Genomic DNA, 15,571 nt, shown 5'->3' on the forward strand with positions numbered 1-15,571 from the left:
TCACGTTTTGAGAAACACTATTTTGAAACATAAACATATGGACATTTTGAAACATAATCATAGTCATTTTGAAACAAAACCTTATTCTTTTTGTGTTTGTTTAATTAGTGCATGACATGAGCGGTATTAGTTCAATAATATGAATCTAACATAAACATCATTGGTTAGGCGAATGATCGTTCACTCATATCGAAAAACGGAACACCAGCCGAGTCTGCCCAGTCTTTCGTCCACAGGGAGCATTTATACCCGACACCGTTAACAGGAAGTTACACTTTCAGTGTACACCGTTTTCAATATGGCGGTCTCCGCGGGATTGATGAACCCAGACGCAACAAAGGACTAGTTTTGTGGTGTTATGAATGCAATTTCTCATTTTTATGAAACACATCTTAAAGTGACAGCTCTTTGTGTCCATGGCTTGCCCCAAGGACCAAATGTCAACGAAATAAATCATGGTTAGCAACTATTTTCGATAATTTTATCGATGTCATTTCAACTCAAGTCGTAAACCGACTGTCAGTCGAGAAAGGTGTATGTACCGTTAAGTAGTAGTGGCATGCTAAGGCAGAATGTCGCAGCTGACTACCTAAAGTTCACCGTTCACGTTTTCTAGCTTTCAGTGTCTTCTTAAGGATATCTGTTTGTTGCTGAAGTCCAAGTTGCTCTGAGATTGAAACGTAAATGCCTATGTTGTGTATTTTCAAACAGGAGTTTTCAATTCTGCATGTCGCCGTACAAGGCTTATTTAATAAGCTCTCGAAGTTGTTTAATCGATTTTGCATTCAATACCTTTTGTTTCATTTCCTACATAGTACACAGTTCATATTTCCAAGAATTAGAGTAGGGCCCTAGTACAGGTTGAGTTTGGACCTTAAAGGGGCACTGATCTAACGCAATTCCCCGGGACTGGTTGTTGCCTTTGTTATTGTTTTTTCCCAGTGAGTACCCGGATGTATAGCAGAAATCTAGACCAGTTCGCGACCTCTGCTGCGCAATTCGTAAGCGCATCAGTCACTTTTATGGGTAGTAATAAGGGCGTATGGTCACATTGATCAACAAAATGAAATACAGTTTTCGAGATAATAGGGAAATGTAGGTATCTTTGTGGGTAGCAACGGTAATGGTGGCGAAGTTTTGATAAGTCACTTGCTTGGTCATTTTGCGATTTTCGTTAACACTATTTTGACTTGCAACACAAAGTAAATATTTCACCTAGCCATTGCTTTTTTTATAGTGTGTATATTTTTTTACTGTCAAAATGTGTAACATTTTCAAATTGATTTTAAAGTCTAAATATTGAGTTATTTTACAAAGTGACTGAAAAACATTTCCATCTGTATTATTATGATAACGAATTCCAAACATTTTGATGTTTAATGTCATCACCAAGAGACTGAAAATGTTACGTTGAAAAGTACATGTCTATGTTGTTAGGCTTCTAATCCTACATAATAATCTGTTGTAATGTTTGTAGGCCCTTTTGATCATCTTAATCAATCTGGACAGATTTTTTAGTCAAAATGACTGAAATATTTACACATTTTATAGATTGCCTGAGAGAATCAAATTTTACAAATTGACGGTAATATATACACGCTTACAAAGGAATAGACCTGTGAAAAAAACGTCTATCGCGCATTGAAGAATTTCCCAACCAAGACGTAGAGAAACAAGACCGAATCGGTTCAAATGAAGGAAAACAAAATGTAAATACCATAATTGCAACCTACCAAATTTATGTGTATAAATTTTAGGAGCTTCCTTGTTCGAGGAATGTATCCGTGAATATCCACACAAAGGAACAATATCCCACTCGTCTGCAGCTGTACAAAGAAACTTATTTGATGTCACGTGTCTCTGTAACAATCAAATATTTTAAAAGATATATATCGTTTCGGGATATTATAACCCGTGTTCGTTTCTCAACTGATCACTTGGATTGTTTCAGGTGTTTCACATAGGTGTCAAGTCTCAAGGGTCGGCTGAGAAAGCCCACGTGACAACTATTTTCATAACGCCCACGGTTCCTAAAAATCCATTGAGTGATAGATAACAATGAGCAATCAATCAACGTATTATCAGTTAACCCTTTGAACAAAGTATGTTGTTTTTACATCGGCACTTCACGCCATGATATGAGTGTATTCCCTTTGTTTTAGTAAACCTAGACATGTAAACACTCACTTTTGACATATCCACTGTGCAAGATAACAGTGATTAATCAATCAACGTATTTTCTGTTAATCCTTTGATGACTAGGAACGATCTGTTGATTTACAACAAAAAAGTAAATCAACTGATCATTCACCTCTTGCTGGTCTGCCACGCGCATATTACATAACACACATTTCACCTCACTTCAAACCTGGATTTAGATTGAATAATTACCCCAGACACAATAAATGCCAAATGGGAACCTTTGTCAGGTAATCTAAGTGGTGCTACCTCTAATTGTACCTGTAATAAATTCATTAACTGAGCATCAAGTGAATGACGACAAATACACAAGTGTAGGGTTATACGAGAAAATGTGGATGACAACAAGGGATTGGTAATCGTATTATCGACGCAATCCGACTATAACTATAACTATAACCATCTGGTGTATTTCCAAATGAGGACATCCGATGAGCTCCGCCGTTCTTTTTGTCTGTTTAGGGTGAAGAAATTAATTAACATGCGCCCTTTGTCGAAATCTTTATAGATCACAGTTAACCAATCAGTGTTTATGCAAAAATTCGTAAAACAAATATTGCCTCCAGCTTCCAAGTTTATTTAGCTGTCCTTGCAGACGGTAGCCCAGTCTCCGGTCACGCTCTGTTGCGTTGCGTATCATCCGGGTACTCACGAGGAAAAACCAATAACAAAGGCAACAACCAGTCCCGGGAATTGCGTTAGATCAGTGCCCCTTTAACTGATGAAGGAGTAAGCATATATACTCCGAAACTTTGTGTTCCTCATAATAAGGAAGTTGACATCCATAAATTCTCTTCCTTATATGGCAACAGTTGATGGGCCTGTGAAATCTGTAACAGGGATTTTAATTAAATCAAGAAACACTTGAATAACATGGATCCTGTCAAATAAAAATCAATTTCCCTACAGTCTTATTTTGCAAAGTCATCATGATCCATCCCACAGTAAATTACCCCAAGCTAGATTACCCGTTGTTGGTTACCTTGGTACTAGGGCTGAAACAAAACACTGATGCATTGCAATATTAAATCTGTGCTAAAGACAAACACAAACAAAATAATTCTATATCATTTTACAACTCGTGTTTAATATTTGTACGTGACAAGATCAGCTGAATGTTTCTGAAATATAGTTGACTTTATATAATGAGCTGTTAATTAACCCCTATATTCATTCTTACACATGTTTACACAAATACACCATCTTTTTCTTCATTTTCAGTCATAATTAGTATCGAAGGCAAACACACACCGTAACAAGAATTGACTTACCTTCAACATCTTGTATAATCTATTCTATTGTTTCTTCCAGTTCCGTATCGCTGCCTTGAATGAGAGTGACAGTGGAGATGAGAACACCACACTCTCCCAACATGCTGCCACCACGAGAGAGGCCAAGGTCTGTACATGGAAGTACATCATGTTTTTTGATAAACGGAGAATTCTACAATCAGGACAATGAATTTAGAAATGACTCTACACTGCTTGGTCAGTCAGAAGTTGTTGATCCCCCTCTGGATCAATCCTCATGATGTCAATCACTGGATTGTCTTGTCTAGACTCGAATATTTACAGGCTGCGGTTATATAGCTGGAAGATTGCTGAGTGTGGCATTAAACAACAAACAAACAAACTAATGGTGATGCGCGGTGTAGAACGAAAAGCTTTGCATAGCATGCTTAGTTTTCTTTAGGGGTGCCTACCTCGTGTTATCTTACAAAGTTGCACTTAACCCATGCAGCTTCTGCACGTTTGGTTCAAATTTCAATTTAGCATGGTTAAATCTGCAAGTCACCTAGCTCTACATTGAAAACACTGTATCACTGCTGTATGTTTATCTTTTAAATGACAGTGTTTAAATTCCATATCTCATGATGAGGTAATGAGTTATTTTGAAGTTGAAAAGTTACAATTTAGGAAATGGGTGAGTCTTGTGCTGTCTGTGCTGAAAACACCTGAGTCAGTCAGTCCGAACGTGGCTCTAAGCATAATTTTCAGTCGAGTTTCGTGTTATCAAATGGACTATTATTAGCTGAGCTTACTAGACTGAACGACCCGTGAAGATTCTGTATAGGTCTTCGGCAACCCATGCCTGCTGTAAAAGGCGACTATGCTTGTCGTAAAAGGCGACTAACGGGATTGGGTGGTCAGGCTTGCTGACTTGGTTGATACATGTCATTGATCCCAATTGCTTGGCTCGATGCTCATGATATCAATCACTGGATTGTCTGGTCCAGACTCGATTATTAGCTGGAATATTGCTGAGTGCGGCATTTAACAACAAACCAACCAACCAACTACTAGACTGAACATAATTTGACTAGACTTGGCCCTCAGATTTGTGACAAAAGTCTGAGACTGATTGTGTCAGTAATTTTGTATGAAGGTGGAATGTGATGTACCCAGGTTTCATTTCAGCATTAATGCTCCAGGGGTCCAGATAACATGTATATATGCAAAATATATTACCCAATTATATTTTTTGCTTAGGTACAAATATGCATGAAGAATTTAAAGTACCCAATAGTATAATTACCCAATGTATCCTTGCGTGCTGTGTACCAATATGTCTTTATAGATCTTTATTTACTGATTGAATTCAGGCATCACGCAAACATGATCTCTACTGAAGTGAATAATGCATACAAAAGGGGCTATGGGTCACTTTTTGCATCTTCCGGAGGCAAGGGTGTTAAGTGACTATAAAGTCCAGTTTCCACCCTTGCCAAACCAGGCTGAAATTTCCAGGCTGATCGTAGTGCCACCAGTGGCTGTTAGGAGTTATGTCCCTTATATGTTCCTCCTATTGACCAATCAGATTCCATCTCTCATATAACTTGCATTTGCTTCAACCAAAACGGCGCGCCCAGTCAAGACGATCTGTATTGTATTAAGACGTGTCTTACCCGTGAAGTGCGTTAAATTATGTGCGCACCTTGATTAAAAACATAAAAAAAAATTGCAAAATATCTGTTTAAACCCAGCTGGTGGTATACATGCTTTGCCAATCCTGCAGTCGACCAAAATCTGCACGTTGAAATCCATGTTGTTTATGAACTGGATGGACTATGTATAGACTCGTTAGTCCAGACAAATGTAACTTCATAATTGCAGCCTATTTCGGCAAGGTTGGAAACTGGACTTTTACAATCAGTTGCCTCGGCAAGATGCCTTATTGTCAAATTGACATTTATATATCTTGAAAATATATCTATCTATGCAACATTTTACATCCTTGGGCACAAACAGATACAAATATAAAGTCATTTGAAACAGCATTTCAAGCAGAATTATTTTGAAAAATGTTTATGTATTATGTTAAACCAATATACTGGGTCCAAGAGGAGGAAGAAATATATCAATATCAAGAAAAAGCAGTCAATACCCAATGTGAATGATAGCTTGTGGGTAAATACTCATAACCTCAAAACATTGTCAGGTCAACATTCACTGTTCTATCTGTGTGACTGCAGGAAGCTGAAGCCTTCAGCCTGTACAGCCGGGCCCTCAGTCTGCAGCGGGAGGGAGACGTCAGTGGGGCAAAACAGACATTTCAGGATCTTGTCTCTCATGATTTCCTGATTGAGGTAGGTCAAGTGTGTTGGTAGCCTGAAAATCAGTCTCAGGCAAACCTCTAATTGAACTCTACTTGCTCACCTGGTTGAACACCTAGTTCAACCCAAGGTTTTCACCCCAAGTTGAACAGCTAGTTACACCCCCAGTTGAACACCTTGTTGCTCCCTAGTTGAACACCTTATTGCTCCCTAGTTGAACACCTAGTTTCTCCCTAGTTGAACACCTGGATGAACACTTTGTTGCACCACAAGTTGAACACCTAGTTGCACCACTAGTTGAACACCTAGTTGACCCCTAATTGAACACCTTGTTGCTCTCTAGTTGAACTCTCTAGTTGAACACATTGTTGCACCACAAGTTGAAAACCTAGTTGCACCAATAGTTGAACACCTGGTTGAATCTCTAATTGAACACCTTGTTGCTCTCTAGTTGAACTCTCTAGTTGAACACATTGTTGCACCACAAGTTGAAAACCTAGTTGCACCAATAGTTGAACACCTAGTTGAATCTCTAATTGAACACCTTGTTGCTCTCTAGTTGAACTCTCTAGTTGAACACATTGTTGCACCACAAGTTGAAAACCTAGTTGCACCAATAGTTGAACACCTAGTTGAATCTCTAATTGAACACCTTGTTGCTCTCTAGTTGAACACCTGGATGAACACATTGTTGCACCACAAGTTGAACACCTAGTTGAATCTCTACTTGAACACCTTGTTGCTCTCTAGTTGAACACCTGGATGAACACATTGTTGCACCACAAGTTGAACACATTGTTGCACCACAAGTTGAACACCTGGTTGAATCTCTACTTGAACACCTAGTTGAATCCTAGCTGAACCCCAGATTACTCAGGGATCATGATACCTAGGTTGTCTGTCAAATCCAATACTTTTGGTGTTCTCTAAAGTGATAACGTCTGTGACCTGCCTCACTTTGGGCTTTCCTCCCACAATAAGACAACATGCTGTGATATAACTGAAATATTGCTCCAAGTGGTGTAAATCCTGACTGACTGACTGACCCATGCATGGATGCTGTGCCCAGGCTGCCCGCATCGTGGAGGAGGAGCAGGACAACGTGGTTCACCCCGGCCTCCAGCTGCTGTACTCCATACACAAGAACCTGGCTGCCATCGCTGCAGACAGGGGAGACCTCCAAACTGCCATGAAGTCTTACCTTGAGGTAAAATACATTTTATTATGCCCGTCTCGGAGAGACCTCGAAGCTGCCATGAAGTCCCACCTGGAGGTAAAACACATTTTGTTATGTCACGTCTCGGAGAGACCTTAAAGCTGCCATGAAGTCTTACCGTGAGGTAATATACATTTTATTATGCCCCGCCATAAGGTGGAGGGGGGATATGGGAATGGATGCTGTCTGTCCGTCCATACATCACGTTTCGTTTCCGTTATTCAAAAACGTTACAGATATCTTAACCAAACTTGGCACACAGGTATGTCTAGTGGTGACTGGTGCCTTTTGATAGTTTGGGAGTTTTGAAAAAATTATTTTTCGTGTTTCCATGGCAATGGCTTTGACTAAGACTGAAAATGGCGGTAGTACACAACTGGGTATGTATTTCATGCTTGTTTCATTATGTTCTTAAAAAGGAAAGATCTTTTCTTTGCCACCGAATTGTTTGCAATTTCTTTTCATCGATGGTACCACACAACATTTGATCCATACTGCTATTCGTAGACACATACTGTGTTGATGAGTTGTTGTCGGGGTGGGGTAGCCTAGTGGTTAACAAGTCACCAAAGTCCCAGGTTTGATTCCTCACATGGCTACAATGTGTGAGGCACATTTTAGTGTCCTTCACCACCATGATATTGCTGGAATATTATTGCTAAAAAGGGAAGTAAAACCATACTCACTGATGCATCTATGGGGGTAGAATAGGTGTTCAGCAACCCATGCTTGTTGTAAAAGGTGACTATGCTTGTCGTAAAAGGCGACTAACGGAATCGGGTGGTCAGACTCGCTGACTTGGTTGATGCATGTCATCGATCCCAATTGCGTGGATTGATGCTCATGATATTAATCACTGGATTGTCTGGTCCAGACTCAGTTATTTACAGACCGCTGTCATATAGCTGGAATATTGCTGAGTGCTGTGTTAAACAACAAACCAACCAACCAACCATACATCTATGCCTGCAAGGTCAATCTTCACAAGGGATAAAACTTATTATGTATTTGTTAAAGAATTGGTGAATTTATCTGAGTTTTTTATACAAAACTCAACTGAAATAAAGTGTTGGACCCTGGGCCCCGTTCTACAATGTGATCTTAGTGCTTTGATGATTGCATGGTTGTAGCGCTGTGATGGCTTTGTGGAATGGGGCCATGGACTTTTAATGCCTAGTTTCAAATACTAATCAAGTACATGCAGTATACACTTCAAGGTTGTGTTTTCAGGCGGTCAAGATCGACTCCAGTGAGGTGACAGTATGGTACAAGATCGGCACTATCGGCCTGAAGATACATGACTATTCGCTCTCTAGACTTGCTTTTGAACAGGTACATTCATATACCTTGAGAGACTTATTTGGTTGGGTGCCATTGTACCCCGATGTCATATATCACAATATCAATCACTGCATTGTCTGGCCCAGACTCGATTATTTACTATCCGCCATTGTAAAGCTGGAATATTGCTGAGTTGTAGAATTAAGCAATAAAACTTCGGTTCATGCTTGTTGGCATGGAAACCACATTTTTGTCGACTTGACCGTTACCATTTGTGATGTCTTTAAATGAAAACAGATTTTTTAACAGTGACATGTAGTAGTGAAGTCAAGTATTTGTTGTGTATATTTCAGGGCCTGCAGTGCAATCCCAACCACTGGCCATGTTTAGATCATGTCATCCCAGTGTCCTATGCCTTGAACGATTACTGGCGTAAGTGTTCACCTCGTACCATCTGTACCTACTGCAGTGTCCATCCTATCCTGTGGAATTGACACATCAGATTATATAATGATCCGATGATACAAGAATTATTCCCTGAGTGAAGCATGGTTTTCAATTGGAAAGCATCTCATATATAAATACCTCTGCACTCTGCAGGGTATTTTATGACATGCTTCAAGTGACAGTGTTGCAACTTTACAAAGAAATCGCTGTCATAATGTCATTCCACCCTCATATTATAACACAGGGAATGAAATAAGACTGTAAGGAGCTTTGTTATGATTGGCTTACGCATGTTGGAAAATAAACAACATCGTGGTGGCAAGTGTTTTCAGATGCAGTTGACTTTCAAAGTTTGTAAAAGATGGTGAATCTTGAGACTGGAAATCCATAGCTGACTCTCCCATTCATTAATTTGGAGACCAGCAAACCAAGGTTCATGTGACACAACGACCGATGACAGTCACAGGATGATTATAAACACTTCCAATGGTCTTCTATTTCTGTTCATTGTAAAATAATTGAATTTTCCTTGTGTACATTGAAATGATATGAAAAACCGATGTGCAAATATTTTGACTTGAACTGTTTCCATGATGGAGATGATGATGATGATGATGATGATGATGATGATGATGATGCAAGCAAGTTGGTCGTTATTTGGACTTGAACTGTTTCCATGATGATGATGATGATGATGATGATGATGATGATGATGTTGGTGACGTTTCAGGGTGCCTGTACTACATTGCCAAGGCTCTAGAGAAGGACTGCCACTATGAGAAGGGGATAGCCTTGAGAGAGGAGATGTTCCGAGAGCAGCCTTCCCTCAGGCAGGACTCCAAGGACATGTTTGTCTACTGGTGAGCTCTCAGCTTCACAACATAGGATAAGTCCAATCGAATAATTATCTTACTTCTCTGCCAGTGGTGACCTTCTTCTCTTCCCATGGTGACCAACTTGTTTTTACTATTTTTTTCATTTCTGAAATGAGTTAACAGGTGTGTCAGGCAGTGTTCGAAATAATTTCGAAACCCAACAAGACAGTCGGGCAGGTGGCCCATAAATGTTGCCTGCCCATCTTCAAAGTTACCTGCCTGCATTCAGGCATTATGAATATTGAAAAATAGCAAAAGCTAAGAAACAAATCATGTCTTGATTCAGTTGAAATAATGCAAACAATTACTTGAGAATCTACAAGAGGTAAAGACAAAACTGAATACATAAGTAGTCTTAAAATTATGGGGCTGGGCCCCGTTCCACAAAGCGATGTTAGCGCTACGGTTGTCGAGTTACGATCAACTTAGCGCTAAGATCACTTTGTGGAACGGGGCCCAGGTGGAGGAAAATTTCATGCAGCCTGACAGAAAAGTTACCAGCCACGGGCAGGCGGGAAGGCAGTGTGTTGCAATACCCACCAGCCAGATGGATTAACTATTGTCATAGGAAAAAATAAAATGTTCTTTAACTCTTTTGAGTATTATATATAGTTGTGTGATTTACCCCATAGTGATCCCATCATCTTCACCATGAAGCTGGACAAGGCAGATGCAGAGGAGGTACAGAGAACATATTTGTTATTACTGAGTGAGAGAGTTGGATTTCACGCCGCTTTGAACAGTATTCCAGTTGTATCGCGGCATGACAGCTTAGTGTTGGAGGAAAGTTCTGGCCTCAGACTTTTACTGCTTTGGTGAAACCGAACAGGTGTGTTGACAGACCTAGAAACATAATTGGGGTTAGCAGGGATTCAAACCCACGATCACAGGTTTCTGCCATGCCTAAGGGACACAACTCTGCACAGCGAATTGCGGTGTCTTAGAAGACTGGGAGACTCGTGCCCCTTTGTCATTTCAATACCATGTCCTCAATACCATGACTGACTAAAATCAGGATCGTGTGGTTTCGATGTGTCACTTGGCTGATTGTTTTTAGTCAAGCCCTGACAGGTGTAGTCATTGTTCATGCTATCAGTCACTGGTTTGCCTGGTTTAATCTCAATTATATTTTACACTTATCCTTTCTCACACTATGCATTTCTTTTTTCGATCCTGTGTGGAAATGCCCTAGAACAAAGTTTCCAGCTTCAGAAAACATTACACCCAAACACATCCCAACATCACCATGGTCACTACCCAAATAAATGGGTCACGCTCTGTAATCGACCTTACACAAGGTAGACGGGTAGGTAGCCTAGTGGTTAAAGCGTTCGCTCGCTGACGACCTGGGTTTGATTCCTGACATTGGTACAATGTGTGAAACCCATTTCTGGTGTCCCCCGCCGTGATATTGCTGGAATATTGCTGTAAGCGGGGTAAAAACATACTCACTCACTCACACTCTTAGAGCAGACAGGCAAGGGTAACTGTGATGCAGGTGATGGACATATTGTGTGAGATAGGATAAGTATATAAATATGCAACTTAAAGTAAAATGTTCAATTATTCAAAAAAGTACTTCAATGTAACTGGAAAAGAGCTGACGGTTGCATAAAACAATATTCACCCAGTCACTCACCCTCACACTAGGAAACAGCTTTGGTAATGAGTGATGTGATACTGTTTCAATCGAATCAGTCCTACATCCTCTTGATGAAGATGTACATCAAAAGTAAATGGTCATCTTTTTGATCTTGAGTTGAGTGCCCAGCTTCTACATCTTCTACTCACGGTCACTTTCAGTACGTGGAAGAAGCTCTGGCCATGCGAAGAAAGAACCGAGAACTCGCCAAGAAACCTCCGCCCCCTGTCATCAAGTTTCCTGAGAAGATTGAATCCAACACGTAATGATATGAACAACATACACAGTTGAATACATACTAAGAGATCCGGACACTTATTAGTCCAAAGTTGATTTGTTTTTGTTAGGATCTGAATGTGAATGTGGTCATTCTTATATATATGTATATGATCATTCTTGTTTGGTGCTGTTTGCTGTTAACAATTGAGAGGTGTTGTTGCTGAAGTAATATGTATTCATATGTTTTATTTGCTGTCAGATATCTCTTATTACTAAAACATTAAAAGGGGAATATGTTTCAGTTAGATTTTGATTATTAACAGTCGATTTCAGAATTTTACTACCTAGCCACCCGTGAAAATCCGGGTTAGAATAGGTCTTCGGCAACCCATGCTTGCCATAAGAAGAGACTATGCTTGTTGTAAGACTAACGGGATTGGGTGGTCAGACATGCTGACTTGGTTGATGCATGCTATTGTGTACCAATTGCGTGGATCGATGCTCATGATGTCAATCACTGGATTGTCTGGTCCAGACTCTGTTATTTACAGACCACCGTCTTTTAGCTGGAATCTTGCTGAGTGCGGCGTTAAACAACAAGCAGACAAACAAACATCGTAGCCAAGAGATGCTGTAATTTACTAAAGGAAGAAACTGTCAGTTAGCGTGTATGGGTGGTGATGTTGTGTTTGCCTATTTGACAGATGGAAGTCGGTGGGGGAGGCGCTGATTGCACTGTATAACCATGCCACCCGAGCTGACCCTCCCATGGTGAGTAGCAAGGCCTCTTGTTTGGCCAATTATTATAGCTATTATACTAACTAATCATCAAAATAAGCCAAGTCCCGTTGCTGATGATGATGCTAGATTAATGAGTATGTCGGATTAAACGAAATTTAGCATTATCACGTTCATTATCAATTGAATTACTGAGACAGATGATGATGAAGTTGGTGCTAGCAAATTTTAGTGACAGGGTTTCTTATTCTTTTTTTTATGTTTAAAAAAGTAACAAGGCCATTCCCCTGCAGAAGTCAAAATTTAGTCCGGAACCCATTTTCCTGCTGACGTTAAATTTATTAACCAATCAAAAGCCATCTTTTCTGTCACTGTGAAACATGTCCAAACTCAGCATTTTCAGCTTGACATTCGTACTGTCATCGATCCAACAGGGAGGTAACTCTGATCATCCTTTCTTTTCCAGAGCCTCTCTATGCCGGTGGACATGTCGGAGTACAAGGAGGAAGCTGGAGGAGCTCAAGAGAAAGACACCAGCACTGAGAGTAGATCTGTTAACAAGGACACTGTTCAGATGCCAGAAACAGCTAATATCAAAGAGACAGTAGCAAGCATGGATGTTGATGGACCTTTTGATGTGGTTGATGGTGACATTAGGCCTCCTCCAGACAAAAAGAAGGATGACCATGAGAAACAACCAGATGTTAAACCAGATACACAAGCTCCAACTGAAGTTCTCTCCGATGATGTTAAAGCAGAACTATCAGCCATGGATACTACCGAGTTGGCAGCCCTGGCTATGGAAACTGTGGACACACCTGTTAAAGTTCCACCTGTTGAAGTTCCATCTGTAGAGGTTGAGATGAAGGTTGAGATGAAGGAGGAGGTGAAGGAGGAGGTGAAGGAGGAGGTGAAGGCGGTGTTGGCAGAGGCCATGGATGATGATGCTGGTGATGTGTATGCCATTTCGGCTGGTCTTGATGCTTCACCAAGTCAGCCTCACAGCCAACAGGCAGGTGAAGTGTCAGAGAGAACAGACACTGTGGTACGTTGTGCTGTGCCAGTTTCGGAGGCTATTGTTGTAACTGTGATGAGCCAGAGTCTGAGGTCAGTGCCGGGGTCTCAGTCACTTTTAGTAACATCCCCTCTTAGAGCTACAACAGCAGCTTTGTCCAGTTCACCAGTGTCTTCAGTTTCAAGTTCAACAGTTCAAGCGTCAAAGTCGCCTATTTCCACAGTTCCAGGATCAATAGTTCCAGTTTTGAAGTCTCCAACATCCATGGTAACAGCATCAACAGTTCAAGCGTCAAAGTCGCCTATATCCACAGTTCCAGGATCAATAGTTCCGGTTTTGAAGTCTCCAACATCCATGGTAACAGCATCAACTGTTCCAGTGTCAAAGTCACCTGTTGCCACAGTTCCAGGATCAATAGTTCCAGGTTCCAAGTCGCCTATTTCTACAGTTTCAGGATCAATAGTTCCAGGTTCCAAGTCACCTGTTTCCACAGTTCCAGGATCAATAGTTCCAGGTTCCAAGTCGCCTATTTCCACAATGTCAGGATCAATAGTTCCAGGTTCCAAGTCGCCTATTTCTACAGTTTCAGGATCAATAGTTCCAGGTTCCGAGTCACCTGTTTCCACAGTTCCAGGATCAATAGTTCCAGGTTCCAAGTCACCTATTTCCACAGTGTCAGGATCAATAGTTCCAGGTTCCAAGTCGCCTATTTCTACAGTTTCAGGATCCGCCGTCCCAGTGTCAAAGTCACCTGTTTCCACAGTTCCAGGATCAATAGTTCCAGGTTCCAAGTCACCTATTTCCACAATGTCAGGATCAATAGTTCCAGGTTCCAAGTCACCTATTTCCACAGTGTCAGGATCAATAGTTCCAGGTTCCAAGTCGCCTATATCTGCATCAGATGCTGCTAAGACCCCGATAATGCGAGGTATGCTGGGGCATCCTCATGTTGTACCCCACACGGATGACCCCCACAGTCACCCCACCAAGCCACACACAGCATCAGCAGCTCAGTTGTTCAGCACCCCCAAGAGCAGCCTCCTGCTCACCACCGCCATTCCTTCTGAACTTGGAATTCATGTTCCTAATCCCATGATGAGGTCACCTCCTCTGACGTCTGGACTTCTCAGTCCTGTGCAGTTGGTGGCCTCCCCGAGATCCCACTCTGCTCCTGTGACTCCAGACATCCTGACACGCAACCCCTTCCCAAGGTCTCCACCATCCAGACCCCTGGAAGCCACCGCATCTAAATCTCAGTCTCTGCTTACACTAGCCTTGACCCAGCCCCCATCAGCACCTCATGCGTATAATTATCCGTTGATGCTAGCAGGTGGTGATGCTCCTCCAACTGAGATACCTGTTCAGATTTCCCCAACATCCAAAACCCTCTTGTCGCCTGTCCATGTGCCGTACCCATTACAAACCTCAACATACGCTTCAAAGATGAAACAGACTTCTCCCATCCAAACCATTCCTCTACAGAGTACAATCTCAAGGCATCTGTCCACAGTCCAAGCCATCCCTCTCCAGGCAGCGTCCTCTGGGGCCCACTCCACACTCAGCCCGGAGGACAACCAGATGATAGCCCAGCAGGCCGCGGCCCACACCCTCATCGCCCTGGCCCAGATGCCCACTCAGCTGTCTCCCCAGAGGCTGACGGCTGCAGGTGGGAACCTTGCCAAAAACACACTGGCCAGCTTCATGGCAGGAGGATTGATGAAGCAGTCATCGGAGTCGGTTGTGGCAACCCCGCCGTTTCCTTTACCTGCTGAAGGTAGGTACTCTGCGTCTCCCCACTCGTTTCCTCGACCTGCAGAGGGTAGGCTGTCAGGGGTGGTCGGGTAGCCTAGTGGTTAAAGCGTTTGCTCGTCATGCCGAAGCCCCAGGTTCGATTCCCGACATGGGTACAATGTGTGAAACCCATTTCTGGTGTCCACCGCTGTGATATTGCTGGAATATTGCTCAAAGCTGCATAAAATCAAACTCAGCATTATAAGCTGACATGACACAATGACCCTCCCTTAGACTGTGGTAATCTCTACTTGAATGCTATGACTTGTGCATAGACTGTATTCGTCATGGTCTCTGTATCAGTCAGCTCATAGCCATTTAGAAGTTGGAAGAAGATGAAGTCATCAAACTATCAGTGACAACTTCTCTATCATTCATTTCTCCTAATAAATGGGCCAGCAGCAGCCCTAAAACGTTGTTACAATAGTGAAAAACGTGTTAGCCATGAAATCTTTAATATCATCAGTATTTGTATGTTCTGGATTTAAGACCGGAATTTTTGTAAGGAACATTTCTTGAGCATGTAGAGTGACTGCATTTGACATTTTGGCAATGAACTGTACAACCAGTTGAGCCACAGTGTCTGCACCTTCCC

At 41.7% G+C, this 15,571-nt stretch overlaps 1 protein-coding gene across 1 annotated transcript in view; it reads left to right on the forward strand.

Moving 5' to 3' along the window:
- Window positions 1–314: 314 nt before the first annotated feature.
- LOC139466789 (calcineurin-binding protein cabin-1-like) overlaps window positions 315–15,571 on the forward strand; it is a 52,713-nt gene continuing 37,456 nt past the window's right edge. The window contains exons 1-11 of the mRNA XM_071248475.1: window positions 315–458; window positions 3,511–3,597; window positions 5,672–5,785; window positions 6,822–6,959; window positions 8,199–8,300; window positions 8,603–8,681; window positions 9,427–9,556; window positions 10,204–10,252; window positions 11,375–11,475; window positions 12,137–12,203; window positions 12,637–14,959. Coding sequence (XP_071104576.1) covers window positions 456–458; window positions 3,511–3,597; window positions 5,672–5,785; window positions 6,822–6,959; window positions 8,199–8,300; window positions 8,603–8,681; window positions 9,427–9,556; window positions 10,204–10,252; window positions 11,375–11,475; window positions 12,137–12,203; window positions 12,637–14,959 — 3,193 coding nt within the window. The 5' untranslated portion in view covers window positions 315–455. The remainder of the gene's footprint in view (window positions 459–3,510; window positions 3,598–5,671; window positions 5,786–6,821; window positions 6,960–8,198; window positions 8,301–8,602; window positions 8,682–9,426; window positions 9,557–10,203; window positions 10,253–11,374; window positions 11,476–12,136; window positions 12,204–12,636; window positions 14,960–15,571) is intronic.

This window comes from Haliotis cracherodii, unplaced genomic scaffold, assembly GCF_022045235.1.
Source record: "Haliotis cracherodii isolate W230 unplaced genomic scaffold, xgHalCrac1.p SCAF_19, whole genome shotgun sequence".
NCBI classification, from domain to species: domain Eukaryota; kingdom Metazoa; phylum Mollusca; class Gastropoda; order Lepetellida; family Haliotidae; genus Haliotis; species Haliotis cracherodii.